The sequence below is a fragment of the Rissa tridactyla genome, chromosome 23 (assembly GCF_028500815.1).
Source record: "Rissa tridactyla isolate bRisTri1 chromosome 23, bRisTri1.patW.cur.20221130, whole genome shotgun sequence".
Taxonomy (NCBI): Eukaryota; Metazoa; Chordata; class Aves; order Charadriiformes; family Laridae; genus Rissa; species Rissa tridactyla.
The window spans coordinates 1,443,587-1,458,193 of NC_071488.1; the positions used below are offsets into that span (position 1 = coordinate 1,443,587).

A 14,607-nucleotide genomic window follows, 5' to 3' on the forward strand; every position below is an offset into this window, starting at 1 on the left:
GGATATATTGATAATAAACATTTTACAAGCTTTCCATGCTGCTGTATGTGTTTGAAATGTTATGTAATGTATTATACTCTGTTACAGAAACAGTATAATTCAGTATCGCAAGCTGACATGAGAATGCTGGGTTATTTCATAGCAGCCACTCTTTGGAGAATTATCCTTATGTGTAAGGAAAACATAGTTCACCAGGCATTGTAATAGTGTGTAATTTACTGTTGGCAAGCCTTAGACAAGGTGATTAAACCAGATTCTCACCAACCACAGAAATCCTTCCCTACAAAAAAGAAATCCCCCAAACCTCAAAAGCCAGCTGAAGGAATCTTTATTGTTATGCTAATCGTGTATTTGGAAAGGAAATTAAGTTTATTATTGAGGCCTCTCAAGTTGCACTTTTCATATAATAAGTTGAGGCTTGTAGTTCCTGACACTCGGTGTTTTGCGGTAAAATGAGGAAATTTTGCCAGTGGATTTCAGTGGAACAATTTATAACATGCCTTTTATTCCTTTTGGTATAAAAGCTACTCATGTGAAATGCTCTGAGGCTTTCAGAGGACTAAAGATACCAAGTATCTTACTAAGAAGCTACCAATACCTTTTTAAGATAGCAGAAGCATTTGTTGATGTCTACTAGGTTCATTATTGCATTAAGGGATAGGAATGTTCTGAGTATTCCCATCTGAATATGGTGAGTTTTGAAATACTTTGTGTTTCTCTTGTTGCTTCCAGTAAGGCCATTTTTCCTATTTGCCCACTTTCCCTTCTCTTAAAAGGTTTTGTTGTAATATTGTACTCTTCAAGAAATATTTTGAAAAATGTTCTAGTCCAGTTTGTGCAATAATCAGGTGCCCGATTTCTCATTTTTGGGTAAGTTTACTCTCCAAAAGTGATTTTTGCTATTGCAGTGAATCTTTGTGCTGGAGGCATGTCCTGCAGCGTGCCTCGTGTGTGGGTTGTTCACAAGGTGCATTTAAATTGGTAATTTCCCACATGCATGCAGTAAATACATCCTGCTTCAGACTGGCATTCAGGAGTTTAAATGAAATTACAAGAGTTAGTTCTCTGTTAGCTAAATTAACCATCTGTCATCTATTATGATAATATCTCATAGACAGGCACAAAGTTCCTCTAATCATTCAACTTTTCTTAAGCCTTAGGGTGTAGAAGCCTATGAAACAGGAAAAATGCTCTTCGTGCACCACTGAACAGGTGTATGAGAAAATCAGAGCTTCCTGAGATGTTAGGATGGATCAATGGGAAATGAGCATTGGTGCTATTGGCTGATGCTTGGGAGGCCAGGGAATGGTCTGGAACCCAGTTCTGCGGTCCAGACCAGATTTGGGACTTCAAGAGCACCAGGGTGATTCAAGAATGAATAGGAAATAAACAGATTCAGTCCCAGTTTGGTAATTAAAGGCTGAGAGCCCTGTGGCAGGTGGGAAATTGGTTTCCCTCCCCATGTGGTGGTTGGGCTCCAGTGTTCCTGTAAGTTGGACCTGCAGCAGGGCAGGAGAGACTGTGCCCTGGATCCCTGGAGCTGGGGAGAGCAAGGGAGGGCTGAGGCTGCTTTGCTGGGAGGCAACAGCGAGGGGCATCAGGGCACCCCCAGTGCTCTGCATGGAATTGGAACTAGAGCAGTGGTGTCTTCAAAGCAAACAGGGGAGGGAGGTGGTGCCCAGGTGGCTCTGAGGCAGTGTGGTGGAGGGAGGTGACAGGACTGGGAAGGTTGGGGCTGGCAGGCAATTACAGCCTGTGGGGGATGTTCCCCAGGCATGGCTGGTGATTGCACCCACTGTCGGAAGTGATAGTGCCTCTGGTAATGAACTGAGTGGGATGTGGTGATGGGAAGAAACATCATAAATACTGCTGCATTAGCAAACATGGACCCAGAGTTAAGCTGGCGCCAAAGAACCCTGGGCAGGCTGCAAATTTCACTCAAATCTTTGTCTTTCCATGTTTTATTCTGTCTCTCTTCCTGTGCATCTCTGTGTAAGCCCTTCTGCACTGTACGTGCAAGTGGGAAAAGCCTTGCGTGCCAGAGGGCATCCGAGGGAGATAAGCTGAATTTATTGCAGTAGGAGAATCTACTGTTTCTTAATGTTTTCCCTGGGGAACCCAGCCCTTCTTGCTGCTGACAGCAGCTAGCAGAAGGATTACAAAAATATCTTAATAGCTTTGCCAGTTTCAAAGAGTTGTACTAATTTATTGCCGACTGTGCCCTGCGAGGAGGCTTGGGTGGAGGTTGCTGCCCTTACCCTCTTCCTGGGATGCCCTGATTCGGCTCTGTCTTGCTCAAAGTAGGACACAAAGAGGTGAGGTCTGAGCAGCGAGGCAGCAGACCAAGCCCATCTCGTGGCTGTGGCTGCTCCTTCCTAGACAAGGAAATTGGTCTGTGGGGCTCATCATTTCCCACAGTCCAGTTGAATGTCAAATGTTTTCAGTGAAAGCAATGACATGGATGTAAAGAAACTGGGCTTGCATGGGATCCATGCGGTTTTGTCTAGGCTATGCTTGTTGAACCACCTTGTTCTGTGCCAGATTATAATCTTTAATATTTTAAATCTACATCAAGACTACTCAATCTCCTGAAGTGACACGGTAGAGGCTGACAGGAACTCCCTGAATAACCTGGCTGTTCAGTTTGCAAAGGAGATGTTCTCTCCAGCAGGTGGTCATGACTTGGTTGCCTTTGGTCTTTTCTCTTAGGTGTCTTTAACCTTGAGCATCATTGCTATCTTTCCTCATCAGACCACGAGACTTCCGCTCAATCTCTTGCTTTGGAAAGTTAGTTTTCAAGCACTAAACCCAGCTTGCTCCAGCAGTGTGTGTTTGGTAATACAGACAATCAGGTGGTGCCTTTCCAGGAGAAGTATTTGTGTAAACCCAGGGTCACAGGTTAGTTAAAATAAGGTAGAACTTCTTCCTACTCTGGGAAATTAGTTGCAGCTAGAGCATTTCAAATGGAGATGTGGTGATACTCTAACAACTGGAGTCTAGACCTCCCTCTTATTGCATGGTTGGTTAGAGTGGCAGTGCTGCTGGTCCCTTTACAGTGGTGTATGAGCACAGACAAAAGGAGAAGACTGGATATTTGATACTATTAAGCAGACTAATTTTAATGAAAATAAGAAACAGTAAGTAACAGAAAAAGTAAGTCTGAAGTTTTACAAAAGGATCTTCAGCAAGCAGAGTGTCCCCAATGCTGGATGATGCTCTCTTCTTATGAAAACCATAGAGTCTGACAGTCCAAAAGTATTTCTTGCTTGCAGAGTTGGTTGTAAATCATGTTCATTGCTGGATGAGGCACAGCATGGATATATAGCAGGAGCTTCTCTACTAGGTGTCATCTTTGGTGAAGTTTATAGCTGAGCAAAGTGGACTTGTTCATGGTGGTTGCAGAAAACTCCTATTACTATGGCAATACACTTTGTGAACTAACTTAAAAGGCACTTTACTCACACCAGAAAGTCTTGGTTTACTCCCTCAACATGCTGTAAAGATGCCTCAATGCTTGCTGTAATTGAAGTTGCCCTTTAGAGTAACAGTTGAAGAGACAGGAGATATTTGAGAGGGTTACCTATGGGGTAGTCTTACACAGCCTGGCACCCACATGTCCCACTGAACTCAGCAAGAGCCATGGGTGCTCAGCGTTTCTCAGCACCGTAACCTTAGCCATGAATCTGTGTCCTGCATTTCATTTCCTGGCTGCTATTTCTGCTGGTCCAGCATGTATAGCAGTTTCAATAGTTGTATCTGTTTCCGAAACGAGAAAAGAAGGGGTAGCCGTACCCAAATCCATACAAATCCCCATTCCCATAAAAGCCCCCATAACCAATCAAGCCTCTGTTCCCATACAGGCTCCCAAAGCTTCTGTAGCCGTACGGGCTCCCATATCGGTACTGGTCCCGGTAGTAGCCATATGGGCTCCCAAATCGGTAGCCATTCAGGCCCCCAAAACCATAGAGGTCGTCGTAGCCAAACTGTGAGTAGAACCCATCATCATAGAGGTCCCTGTAGAAAGTCATTGTTTGTTGATGCAGGTAAACCTGAAACAAACACCCAGAAGCGAGGTGAGTTTATGGGCTGCTGACAGCAGGAGGAAAGGCTCAAAGCTTCGACAGAGCTGAGGAAATGCAACTCTCTCCCTCCTGCAGGTCTTTTTCCTCCTCTTAACTACCTCATTTATTTTTCTAATCTCTTGAATCTCAAACAACAGTTCTATTTTTTTTCCCTCAACTTTTGAAAATGGCTGACGATACATAGAAAATATGGTTTTAACCAACAGAGAACTGAACTTTCCTGCCCCAAAGGTTAGAGAAATTGGAATAAAGTAACAAAAAATATGCCAGTTCGGACACCCATGCTTATTCAAATGAGTCCAACAGCCTATCACATGCATCCCCTTATGTCCCATAGTGCTGTGTACCACTCAATGTGGGATAAACTCAAAGAATGCAAAGAAATGGAGGAATTTCCTTCCAGAACGTCTACTTAAAGTAGTAAATGTTTCATAAAGTTTTTATCTAGGGATTTGAATTCCCAAAACCTAATGGAAATAATCTGGAACTGAAAAAGACTTATGACTTCAAAATTGTGGTAGTAAACTTCAAATTTTCAGTGCTTTAAGGCTAACATTTAAATAAGCACAGGAAGAGCAAAAAGTTTCGGTGAAGGAATTCCTTGATGTTGCAGAGAATTTTATGCTTGTGATTAGCTCCAAAATGTCACAAAATTTCTTACAGAACATCTTGTACACATACGTAGACAGATGTTACATAAGTCATATATATGTACACACCAGTGCCTTTATATGTATATGTCCATGCGCACGCACACAAATATTTATATGGAAGAACACGTAGACACATACACATGCAAATATACATATATCAGAGAGTAGAGTCAAGTCAGTATTGACTTACCTGGTTCACCGAGGGGAGTAGATCGAGAGAAGTGAATAGAACTTCAGAGTTGTGGGTCCGTATATATACCTTCTTAAACTTAGGTGTTATACAACTTATCTTGTTGCATGCGTTATTCTTTCAATTGATGTAATTGGAGTCAGTGATTTTCATATTTTCAAAGTTTGATGTTATGACGCACATGTAACACCTTTAGAATTTCTTTCATCTTAAAACAAGAAGAAATGGGCTCAGCACATTTCTAGTAAAATTGCATGGAATTATTTGCAGTTGGATGGATAGGAATAATTTTGGAAGATGTGCAGACCATTACTGGTTGCACAATCTGCTTGTAGGTACTCCATTTGCTTGGCTTTTGCATCTGTAGTGCAATGCATAGGGGAATAAAGGAGTTGGCTTGTCTTTGGTGTGCCGAAACATAGTAGAGCTTCTATTCAGCATCGTCATGACCTGCCCATAATGCCCAGTGACATTGGTGGAGATCTCTTCCCAGCAGCTTTACTTGATTTTCTTTTGTCTCAGGTTCTACAACAGTGATTTGGAAGAAATTTTTCAGCTGTCTTAGGAAGGTTCCCAAATATTTCTTCCTAATTTAGAAGAGTTATTTTTAATAGTGTTTGACTTTCATAGAACACAATGCATTACCTTATTAGGACTTAGAAACAAGAGACCTTGATGTGTCTTGTAAGTGACCATATTATTAAATCTGGGGGTGTCTTTCGGTGACAAACTATTAATATTTAAATACCGCAACACTTTGCAAATTGAAAACATTAATGAGCGTTTGTGAAGTGCTTTGGTATTCAAAATTCTGAGGAAGCCTCAACATCCTGCTTGCTCATTATTACCCTTATTTTATATTCAAATTAATGCCAGAAATTAGGTGAAGGTCATACAAGGAGTTTTGCAGTAAACTCCAGCATTCCTCACTATTGTACCATATTTGATACATGTGGTTGATTCTTTGCAAAGAAAGTATTAACATGATTCCTTGGAAAATAGCTTTTTGTAAATCTCACAAAATTCTTATCATTTATTATTTTCCTGACCAAGTTCATACTTGCTTTCTCCACTTTGTTCTGCTGAACTGGCGGTCAAGCCCTCTAGTGAACTAAACTGCAAACAATGCCATAGTCCTATTTCTGCTGAAAACATTCTCTCTGCTCATGCAGTAGCATGACTTTCATACACCTTGAACACTTTGGAGGAATGCAATTAAGATTTATTTGTAGTTCGTGCAGGTCGTGTTTCCTGAAGTTGCTACATAGTTTAATATAAAATACCTAAATATGTGTTTGTTTCCTTTAAATGGGAAGCCCGTACCATAGTACATCGGAGTTTCTGGAGAAGAACAGATATTTTCACACAAGTGTGAAGGTTTTCCTCTTTTACTGAATATTTCTTTCCCTCCAATGGCTTTGGGAATTTATAAACACTTTATATAATATAAAAATAAACTGCAGTTTTGACAGTGAAGACAATAAAATGGTATCAGGAATGCAGTTGGCCCAGAAAATTTTAAGATGAAAGAAACCTGTAATACATGTGACATATGGGAGGCTGGGAACACACTAATAATCCCAAACAATGAAGAAAATTATATTAATTGAAGATATGACGTGTACAGGCAAATTTGTTTTTCAGCCAATAAGGCTACAAACCTTTTGAATACACAGGGCGTCTTAGATAAGCCAGGCGGGCCAAGAACCAGTATAAAAAGGGCTCAGAGCTCCAGGCTCCTCATCAGCTCTCTTGCCTTCCTCCTCCTGGTGAACTCGGTAAGCCTTTTCTCCATTTAGTCTCCTCATAAGGATTAGAGAAATTGGGGTTTAATAGTTTATGTTGGGATTGTGGCTTCTCTGAAATTTAAGATTTCTTTCTCTGTCGCCTTGTACCTGCGCCTGCTGCGCTGCAGGAGCTGGTGGGTTCAAGTTTTAAAGCTGGGACTGAAACTTTCCTGGTGCTGTTGGTACGTGGGGTATCCGGCTCCTTGATACGAATCGCTGGCTGGTAGATCTGCAGAGCTGCCTCCAGCAGAGCTAGAGGTGGTTTTCCCCACCATGGCCCTCAGTGGGTTCTTCCATAAATCTGTTTTATTTTAAGGGATGTCTTCAGGACTGTTTGGCAAGACAGCAGATGTTCTCATGTGTGCTAACGCTCTGTAGCTTCTTGTGTGTGCTGTCAACATTTCCAGATGCCAAAATTGGTGTAAATTACTGAAATGGGACTTGCAGCAAGGGACCCAAAAGCTGAAGTGTGTTACCATGGCAAACATCAGACACTTTAAGCTCTCTTGAAGGGTTTGTGAATGTAGAGCTTAAACAACAAAGCTGATGTTCTAAACAAAATTTAGGATTGTTAACTCCAAATAATATTCTCTAAGAAAAATCCTGAAACACCACCAAGGAGGTTTTGATCTGTAGCAGGTATGTTCCATAGTGCTTTCACTGATCTCAGTAAGTGAGGAAAAAAAAGAAAATAGTTTAAAAACAGTAGGTAAATGAAAAACTGGTAGAATGGGATGTAATAAGAAGCTGAGGAATTTGGTCATAATTTTGTTTCTGTCCTTCACGGGGCCAGTGAAGAAGTCTTTGGGCTCTGAGACTGTTACTGCCACTGGAAGTATTTACTACTTTTGCTTTTCTCCCTGCTGCTGCGTTTCAGGTTTGCCTCCATCGCAGAAAGATGACTTTCCTCCAAGGACAGTGTGATGATGACTGCTATTCTCCCTGCAATTATGGGAGCCTGTATGGCTACCGGGGCTATGACTGTGGGAGCCCTTGTGGCTACCGGGGCTATGGGGGCCTCTACGGCTACCGCGGCCTCTACGGGTTTGGTGACCGGTATGGCTATGGTGGTCTGTACGGTTACCGGGGCATTTATGGCTCTGGGGACTGCTACGGCTACGGGGGCCTGTATGGCGGCTATAGGGGCTTCTATGGCTCTGGGGACTGCTATGGCTACCCAGGCTTTTTCTCTGGCCGCTATGGCTACCCCTTCGGTTCACGATATGGCCAAAGGTTCGGCTACGGGAGCTGCTACTCCTGCTAAACCCAACGGGAACATCCCTGAAAGGAAGATCAACCCAGGCCTGACAAGCACGGATTGACGGGAGATCTCGGCAGCAGCGGTCCCTGATGTGCAGAGCTCCGGTGACAGCAGCCACCTCCCATGGAGGCTTTGAGTGCTCTGTGCTGCTCTTGAAGTGCTTGCGATGATTTGTCTTTATTCTGCTGTGTGTCTGCTTGCTCTCTTGCCACCCAAACTCTCCTTTTGATCAAAAGCTTGCTTCTCCTCAGTACTGCAGATCTTTGTAAACAGGCTTTTATGTTTGTCGCAACAATGTACAAAACATTAGCACTGAACGGTGTAGGTAGGGTGTAATGTGTCTTTGGGAACGTCGTCTTTCAGTTCTGTATGCCTTTAAAAGCATATCTGCCTTTCACTCATTAAAAATTATGCTGCATCAATACTGTATTTCTGGTTTTATTTTCACTTGCATTTCTTAAATATCTTGAAATCAACCGCATCACGCGGATTGGGTGACAAAGTTATTTGCTTGTAGAGACTTGCCCTCCTCAAGCTGAGAAACATGGACTTTTGCAGCTGCGAGGAACTTCAGCTGTAGCTCTGGTTATGCATGTTTCTACAACTCTGGGCTTTTGCTTGGTGTATTCCGAAATAATGGTTCATTTAGAATAATTTAGTGCTGCTGTTGGCTAAAGTGATGTGATTAGGACAAGATCCACCACTGGCTGCGATCTGCTGTTGAAGAGGTCATAGGCAACTGCAAATGTGTGGACTCATAAGGTTTTTAACTTTGAAAGAATTTTGTGTGTTATATATTATCATAGAAGTCCAGGTTGGAAGGGACCTGGGAAGATCAGTGTTGAAAGATCAGGGGTTCCCTGATGGAGAAGTGGGAGGAATTTGCCCTTTGGAGTGTAAATAATTTGGTAGGAGAAATGGGTATCCAGTGGCCAGTGCCCCTGAGGCACGGCAGCGGGGTGGTTTTGTCAGTTCAGGGAAGCGTACTCACAGCCCTCATTTTGGAAGGAAGCAGAGTCAGAGGAAACCAGAGCTGATTTTTACTGGCTTTTTTTTTTTTTTCCTCCTGTTGAGTGCTATGGGCAGAGGCTATAGGACCTCTTGGTTACAAACCAAGAGGCTGTGGCTGTATGAGGAGGAAGATGATGGTACTTTCTCACTGCTTCCCTGTCCAGGGGCACCTGGCAGACAAGAGCTACCAAAATGCCCTGGGGAGATTGAGTGAGTACTGTTTCACTTTATTTTTATTTGTAATTTTATTTTTATTTTAAAGAACTATCTGTGTCTCTTTTTTTCAACTTTTCATTCTGTCTTCTAGCCTTTCCCCCCCATATTTAGTGAATTATTCAAACCACACCTGTAGAAATGGATTTTTTTTTTTTTTTTCTACCCAGTGTCTGTGTGGAAGATCAAGGCAGTATTTTGAGTTTTCAAGGCCAACATCAAGACAGGAAAAGCCACCACTTCCACTTTGACACTTTCCCCATTGCTTTTAATATAGGCTTTTATTTTTTCTTATGTTTCACTGGCTGGTAATGAAATTTGTCTGTTAAATTGGAATGTGATAGGAAATTGTGACTCTGGAACAAGAATATTTGCATTTGGTTTCCAGGAATAGAACAATATTCTTCTCACTTGAACTTTTTTCTATACTCTCTATAGAGGCCTGGGACTAATTCTTTTCCATTTTAAGACATGATAACAAAGGCTGTTACAGCCCTATTATGCTGAAGTATATTAACCTTAAATCTGGTAATAGTTTCAATTAAGTAAAGGGAGAAATTGTGGCATTTCCCAAATTTCTGGGGGTTAGAAGGGAAGAAAAGAGTATATTCACTGGGACCAGCTGCTCTGAATGTGGAGGGGTATGAAGTGCTCTGCCAGCACTAGGGACAAAATGTCCCTTCAGGATGCCACCACTCTCAGGATATTCATGTAAAGTAGGGACAGAGGAAAGAAGACAACTGGAATTAGAGTATTTTTTTTATGCAGAAAAATTTTAATGCAGTAAGAAAAGGAGATGGCACAGATACAGAAAGATTATAGTTTTGGGATACTGGAAAGAGCTACAGAAGGTGAGTCATTGCACCATGCTGCACAGAACATTCCTTTTTGTTGAAGCCTTGTTGTTCATCCTTTAGGTCCTTGTAAATCCAGATCAAAGGAGAGACAGCTGTAATACGTCTCCATTACACAGCACTGCAGCACCTTACTGGAAGTAGTTATTGAAAATGCAGATGACACAAAAGCTAATTCTGCAGAAGTCCTTTAACACCGCTGCAGCAGCTGTAAGAAGCTTCAAATGAAGTGTAGATCATTGTTCCTGTTGCTGAAGGGGTGTGAAGGGGTTTAAATGCAGGAGAATATCAAGCGAGAGCTCATAGTTGGGAAAGACAGGAAGAAACAGACAGAAAGAACAGCAAAAATACAAATGCCAAGAAATTTGAGAGAAGCCAAGAAATTTGAGAGAAGCCAAGCTCCCCATTCTCAGGAACTTCAGTTGCTGTCACAGGGGCTCGGTGTTTCTGTAGTCATCGCCACTGAGATTAACCGTTCGTCTTTGCTTGCCGGGTCGGGGTGGATTCTTGTTGCAGGGTTATCATCCCCGGGTTTAACAACAAGGGTAGCAGCACCTGTAGCTGTAGCTGCAGCAGGAAGGGTAGTAGTATCTGGTCCTGCAGCAGCCTCCACAGCTGTAACTGCGTCGGTAGCTGCGATAGCTGCAGGGGCTGCAGCAGCTGTAGCTGCAGGGGCTGCAGCAGCTATAGTTGCAGGGGCTGCAGTAGCTGTAGCTCCGGGAGCGGCAGACGGTCCTGTAGCAGGGTGTGTAGCACATGGTGTAGCATGGGTAACTGCAGCAGCAAGACATCTTGGTGTGGTGGAGGGAGGTAGGCAAACCTGAAAGAAAGCAGCAGGTAAAGGGTAGGCTCAGCTTGCAGGGAGCAGCAGCAGAGGTGGCTTGGTGGCATGAGTGTGGTGGGTTTGGAAAGAAACACTGAGAAACCACTCAGTCTTTGGATGTGATTTTAGCTTCCATTTTATCCAGCCCCTTTCCTCCAAGTGCTTCCTCCTTGTTAGATTCAACCCTCAGCCTCAGTTTCTACTAGCTTCTCCCCTTAAAAGTCAACATAGAATCAGAGAATGGTTTGGGGTGGAAGGGACCTTAAAGATCACCCAGTTCCAACCCCCCTGCCCTGGGCAGAGACACCTCCCACCAGCCCAGGTTGCTCCAAGCCCCGTCCAACCTGGCCTTGAACCCCTCCAGGGATGGGGCAGCCACAGCTTCTCTGGGCAACCTGGGCCAGGGGCTCACCACCCTCACAATACCCTGTATTTTTGGACTTTGGTTCCAGGAGGTTCAGCCTGCAGATACACATCCAAATGGGTGTGTTTGTGTTGGGAGTCCGAGCTCCCAGCACAGGCAGCTGAGGTCAGTCCTTGACAGTTGCTCTGTGGCTCAGGATATGCACATGTAGGTCTCCTAATGTCAGACCTAAGTCACACAGCACGTTTTCAAACGTTCTCAGAAGCATTCATACACAACGTGACAAGTTCAGTAGAGTCAGCCTCCTTGTCTGGTTTTAAGAAACTGTTCCTTTTCCTGTGTAACATTGTTTCACACACTATGTTAGTGCCGGTTCTAGCAAGGCTACTGAAAATACCCTGCTGCGCAGTGAAGAGCTGAGGTTTAAATCCTCTATTGCTGCTCCAGTGACTTCAAAGCCACTAAAGCAATTCATGTGACCGTCCATACTCAGTATTGCAACATCTTTCCATCAAAAAGCCATTTCCACTTTGCATGACATGCAATTCTGCCTACGGACCCAAATTGCAGTGTTAAGTATCACCAAGTAAAAAAAGAAAATTTCGGTTCTGTTTAAAATCCAAAGAAGTAGAGCTGTTGCTATCTTGCTATGTGAAGACAAAACTTCTTACTAAGCTTCACATCTTACCAAAGATATCTGACTGTTCATTCACCAATGTACCCATTTTTTTTACTATACAGATTAAAAGCATACAGGATAAAATGCTTCTACCATTGTTACAAATCAGAGAATGCTAGCAAAGGAGCTATTCCCAAGTTAAAGGAATCTCTAAGAGAACAGGATCTGAACTTACCAAGTTCACTGAGGAGAGTAAACCAAGAGGAGCGTTGTGAGGAGTGTGGGGTTGTGAGCACTTTTATATGGTTTCTCAGACCCGTGGAAGTCAACGCAATTCTCCATTTGTTTCCATTGCCTGTTAGTCACAAGACAAATTTGGGAAGTACATCACCAGTCCAATTGCTATAATTGTTTTCCTCCACATTTAGGACAATTTTCAAATTCCTCTGGTAGCCCATTGTGATTACAGCCTGCGAGATTCTTCCATCTTAAAACTTTCCAGGACAAATGGGTTTCTGGGAATTCACACAAAGGACAACTGAGAATGAAACTGGAGGATGCACAGAACAGTTCTAGTTACACTGCCTGCCTAGCTGGGGAGTCCATAGACTATTTCTTTAGGTTATGTCCCTAAAAGGGAGGTGGATACTGCACGTTGTGGGGTGACGTAAAATACCTGAGGAGGAAAGAGGCATTATACTATGTGCTTCAGGCTTTTACCAGCCGTTTTGATTCATTTCCGTCACAATTAATGACAGGCATTCCATTGATTCCTCTATGTTCTTCTACTGCCTATAATTTGGCATACGCACTATGAGATGTTCAGGCCAAGGCATAGGATCAATTAAATGAGCACATGAGCAACGTGTGTTGAGCCTTAAGGTCTGTTTTTTTTTTTTTCCCTTTTGTCTCTCTTTTCTGGGTGAAATTCTTAGAAAATCTTACTTGAATGAGTGTCTCATGATATGACACACACACACATGATATATTTATATGAGATATATCTGTATGAGAGTCATATATGCATTTATAATACTGGGGCAAGTGTTTCTGCAGGGCCTGGTAGTGCAGAACAAACCTGGCTTTCCTGTTGGTCTGCCACAAGGACTGCAGTAGAGAAAAGGGGGAGAACAGCCTTTTAGGAAGGCAGTGGAAGCCAGGAGGACGGAGACCATTCCTGACTGGTGGGAAGCATTTACTGGGAAGGGCAGCTGGAGACTCTACTAGCATTGAGGTGTCCTACGGACTCCTCTGCTTTGCGATGGGCTTTAGCAGAATAAAAAGGCAGGGGAAGTGCTGTAAGTTGCCCACTGCAGAAGGGATTTTTCTAAGCCAGGAAGGAAGAAATCACTGCTCTGATTTTTCGTGGTGGTGTTATCTGGTGAGATACGGCTCTATCTCTGCCAGTGTGCGCCATGTGGGGATAATGACTGTGATGCCTTGGTTTTAATAAAGAGAAGCATTGCTTGGCCCAGGGGCTCCCTTCCCTGTTCTGTTGTTTATTATACAACATTGAGGCACCTTTCAGTAACAAACCATTAATATTTAAATAATGCAAACATTGCTAAAGTAAGACTTTAATGACTGTTTTGGAAGAGCATTGATACCATAAATTCTGATGAAGCTCAGCACTCCTAGAATGTCTGTTATTATCCTCATTTAATATGCAAATGAGCCGTGGCTCACTGAGTGAAGGTCATACAAGGAGGTGTTTGTTGAGGAAAAAAAAACAAAAGGCGGTTCTTGACTTTCTGTGTTGTGCTCAGCTTCCTTTGAGAAGCCAGCGTTTGGTAAGGTTGGAAACCGGCATCAATAAGATTTGCTGCAAAATAAAATTTACAATTTTAACTTGTAAACATTCTGCTAACATCAGTGTTATTACAGAACTTAATTTACATTTGCTTTGGTGACATTCCGAAAGAATTTTTTTATGGAGCGAGCAGGTGCAATGGCGAGATATAGACTATGTGATTAATTTTTCCTCCCTCCTTTTTTATATGTATATAAATGAATGCTGGACTTTTATAAATTCTCTGGTTTTCATTAGTGACCCAGACTTAAAGGAAATATTAAAGGCATAAAATGAAAGTATTTCAGAAGAAGAGGAGAAAATATCTATTTTTTTCTCAAAAATAAAACTTGGTTTTACAGGCACAAGTAGGAGGCAAAGAAAAATGGCACAAAATATTTTTGCCTCCCCTGCTACTGTGAGAGTAGGAATTTTTATTCTGTGAGGAAGGGAGAGTGCACTAGGTTTTATTTTTAAATGTATATTAGGTATACGTAAGTGTACAGAACTTTTCTTTTTCCTACAGGAGATGCTGACATAATTTAGGCTACATACAAGTTTAATAAGGTAAAAAATATCCCAAATATATTAATTTTGATTCTCAGTCATCTCTACTCTAAGTATCTGTCATTCTCTTGTCCATTCTGGTATCTTGCTTTGATAATTAAAACTGAGGGTGATACAAAAAGTTTTAAGACGGAAGAAGCTGGTAACCTTTGCATTGTTATGTGGAGATGAGAATAGACTAATGATCCTTGACATTGAAGAAACGAGTTATATTAATTGAAGTTGTGACGTGTGCAAAAAAATTTAGTTTTGTCGCTGTTTGTGCAGGTCAGAAGGTCTTTATTTCAGAGTGACCAAGCAACCTGCTGCATGGCGGCTGAGGCCAAGTGCCTCACAAACGGCACTAAAATGGCCATTAATTATTCTGGAAAATTAAATACATGAGATTTTTCAG

At 42.3% G+C, this 14,607-nt stretch overlaps 2 protein-coding genes across 2 annotated transcripts; one reads left to right on the top strand and one right to left on the bottom strand.

Annotated features, from left to right (window-relative positions):
• Positions 1-3,743: 3,743 nt before the first annotated feature.
• LOC128900941 (scale keratin-like) lies at positions 3,744-4,028 on the bottom strand. Its single transcript, XM_054182631.1, has one exon. It carries the CDS (start codon positions 4,026-4,028, stop codon positions 3,744-3,746), a length of 285 nt encoding a protein of 94 aa, XP_054038606.1.
• A 3,582-nt stretch (positions 4,029-7,610) lies between these two features.
• On the top strand, positions 7,611-7,976 carry LOC128901172 (keratin-associated protein 21-1-like). The gene has a single exon (XM_054183010.1). It carries the CDS (start codon positions 7,611-7,613, stop codon positions 7,974-7,976), a length of 366 nt encoding a protein of 121 aa, XP_054038985.1.
• Positions 7,977-14,607: the final 6,631 nt, after the last annotated feature.

What these genes read in the sequence shown, in the direction of transcription:
- LOC128900941 (XM_054182631.1), bottom strand. Translation starts at nt 4,028, where the DNA reads ATGACTTTCTACAGGGACCTCTATGATGATGGGTTCTACTCACAGTTT.
- LOC128901172 (XM_054183010.1), top strand. Translation starts at nt 7,611, where the DNA reads ATGACTTTCCTCCAAGGACAGTGTGATGATGACTGCTATTCTCCCTGC.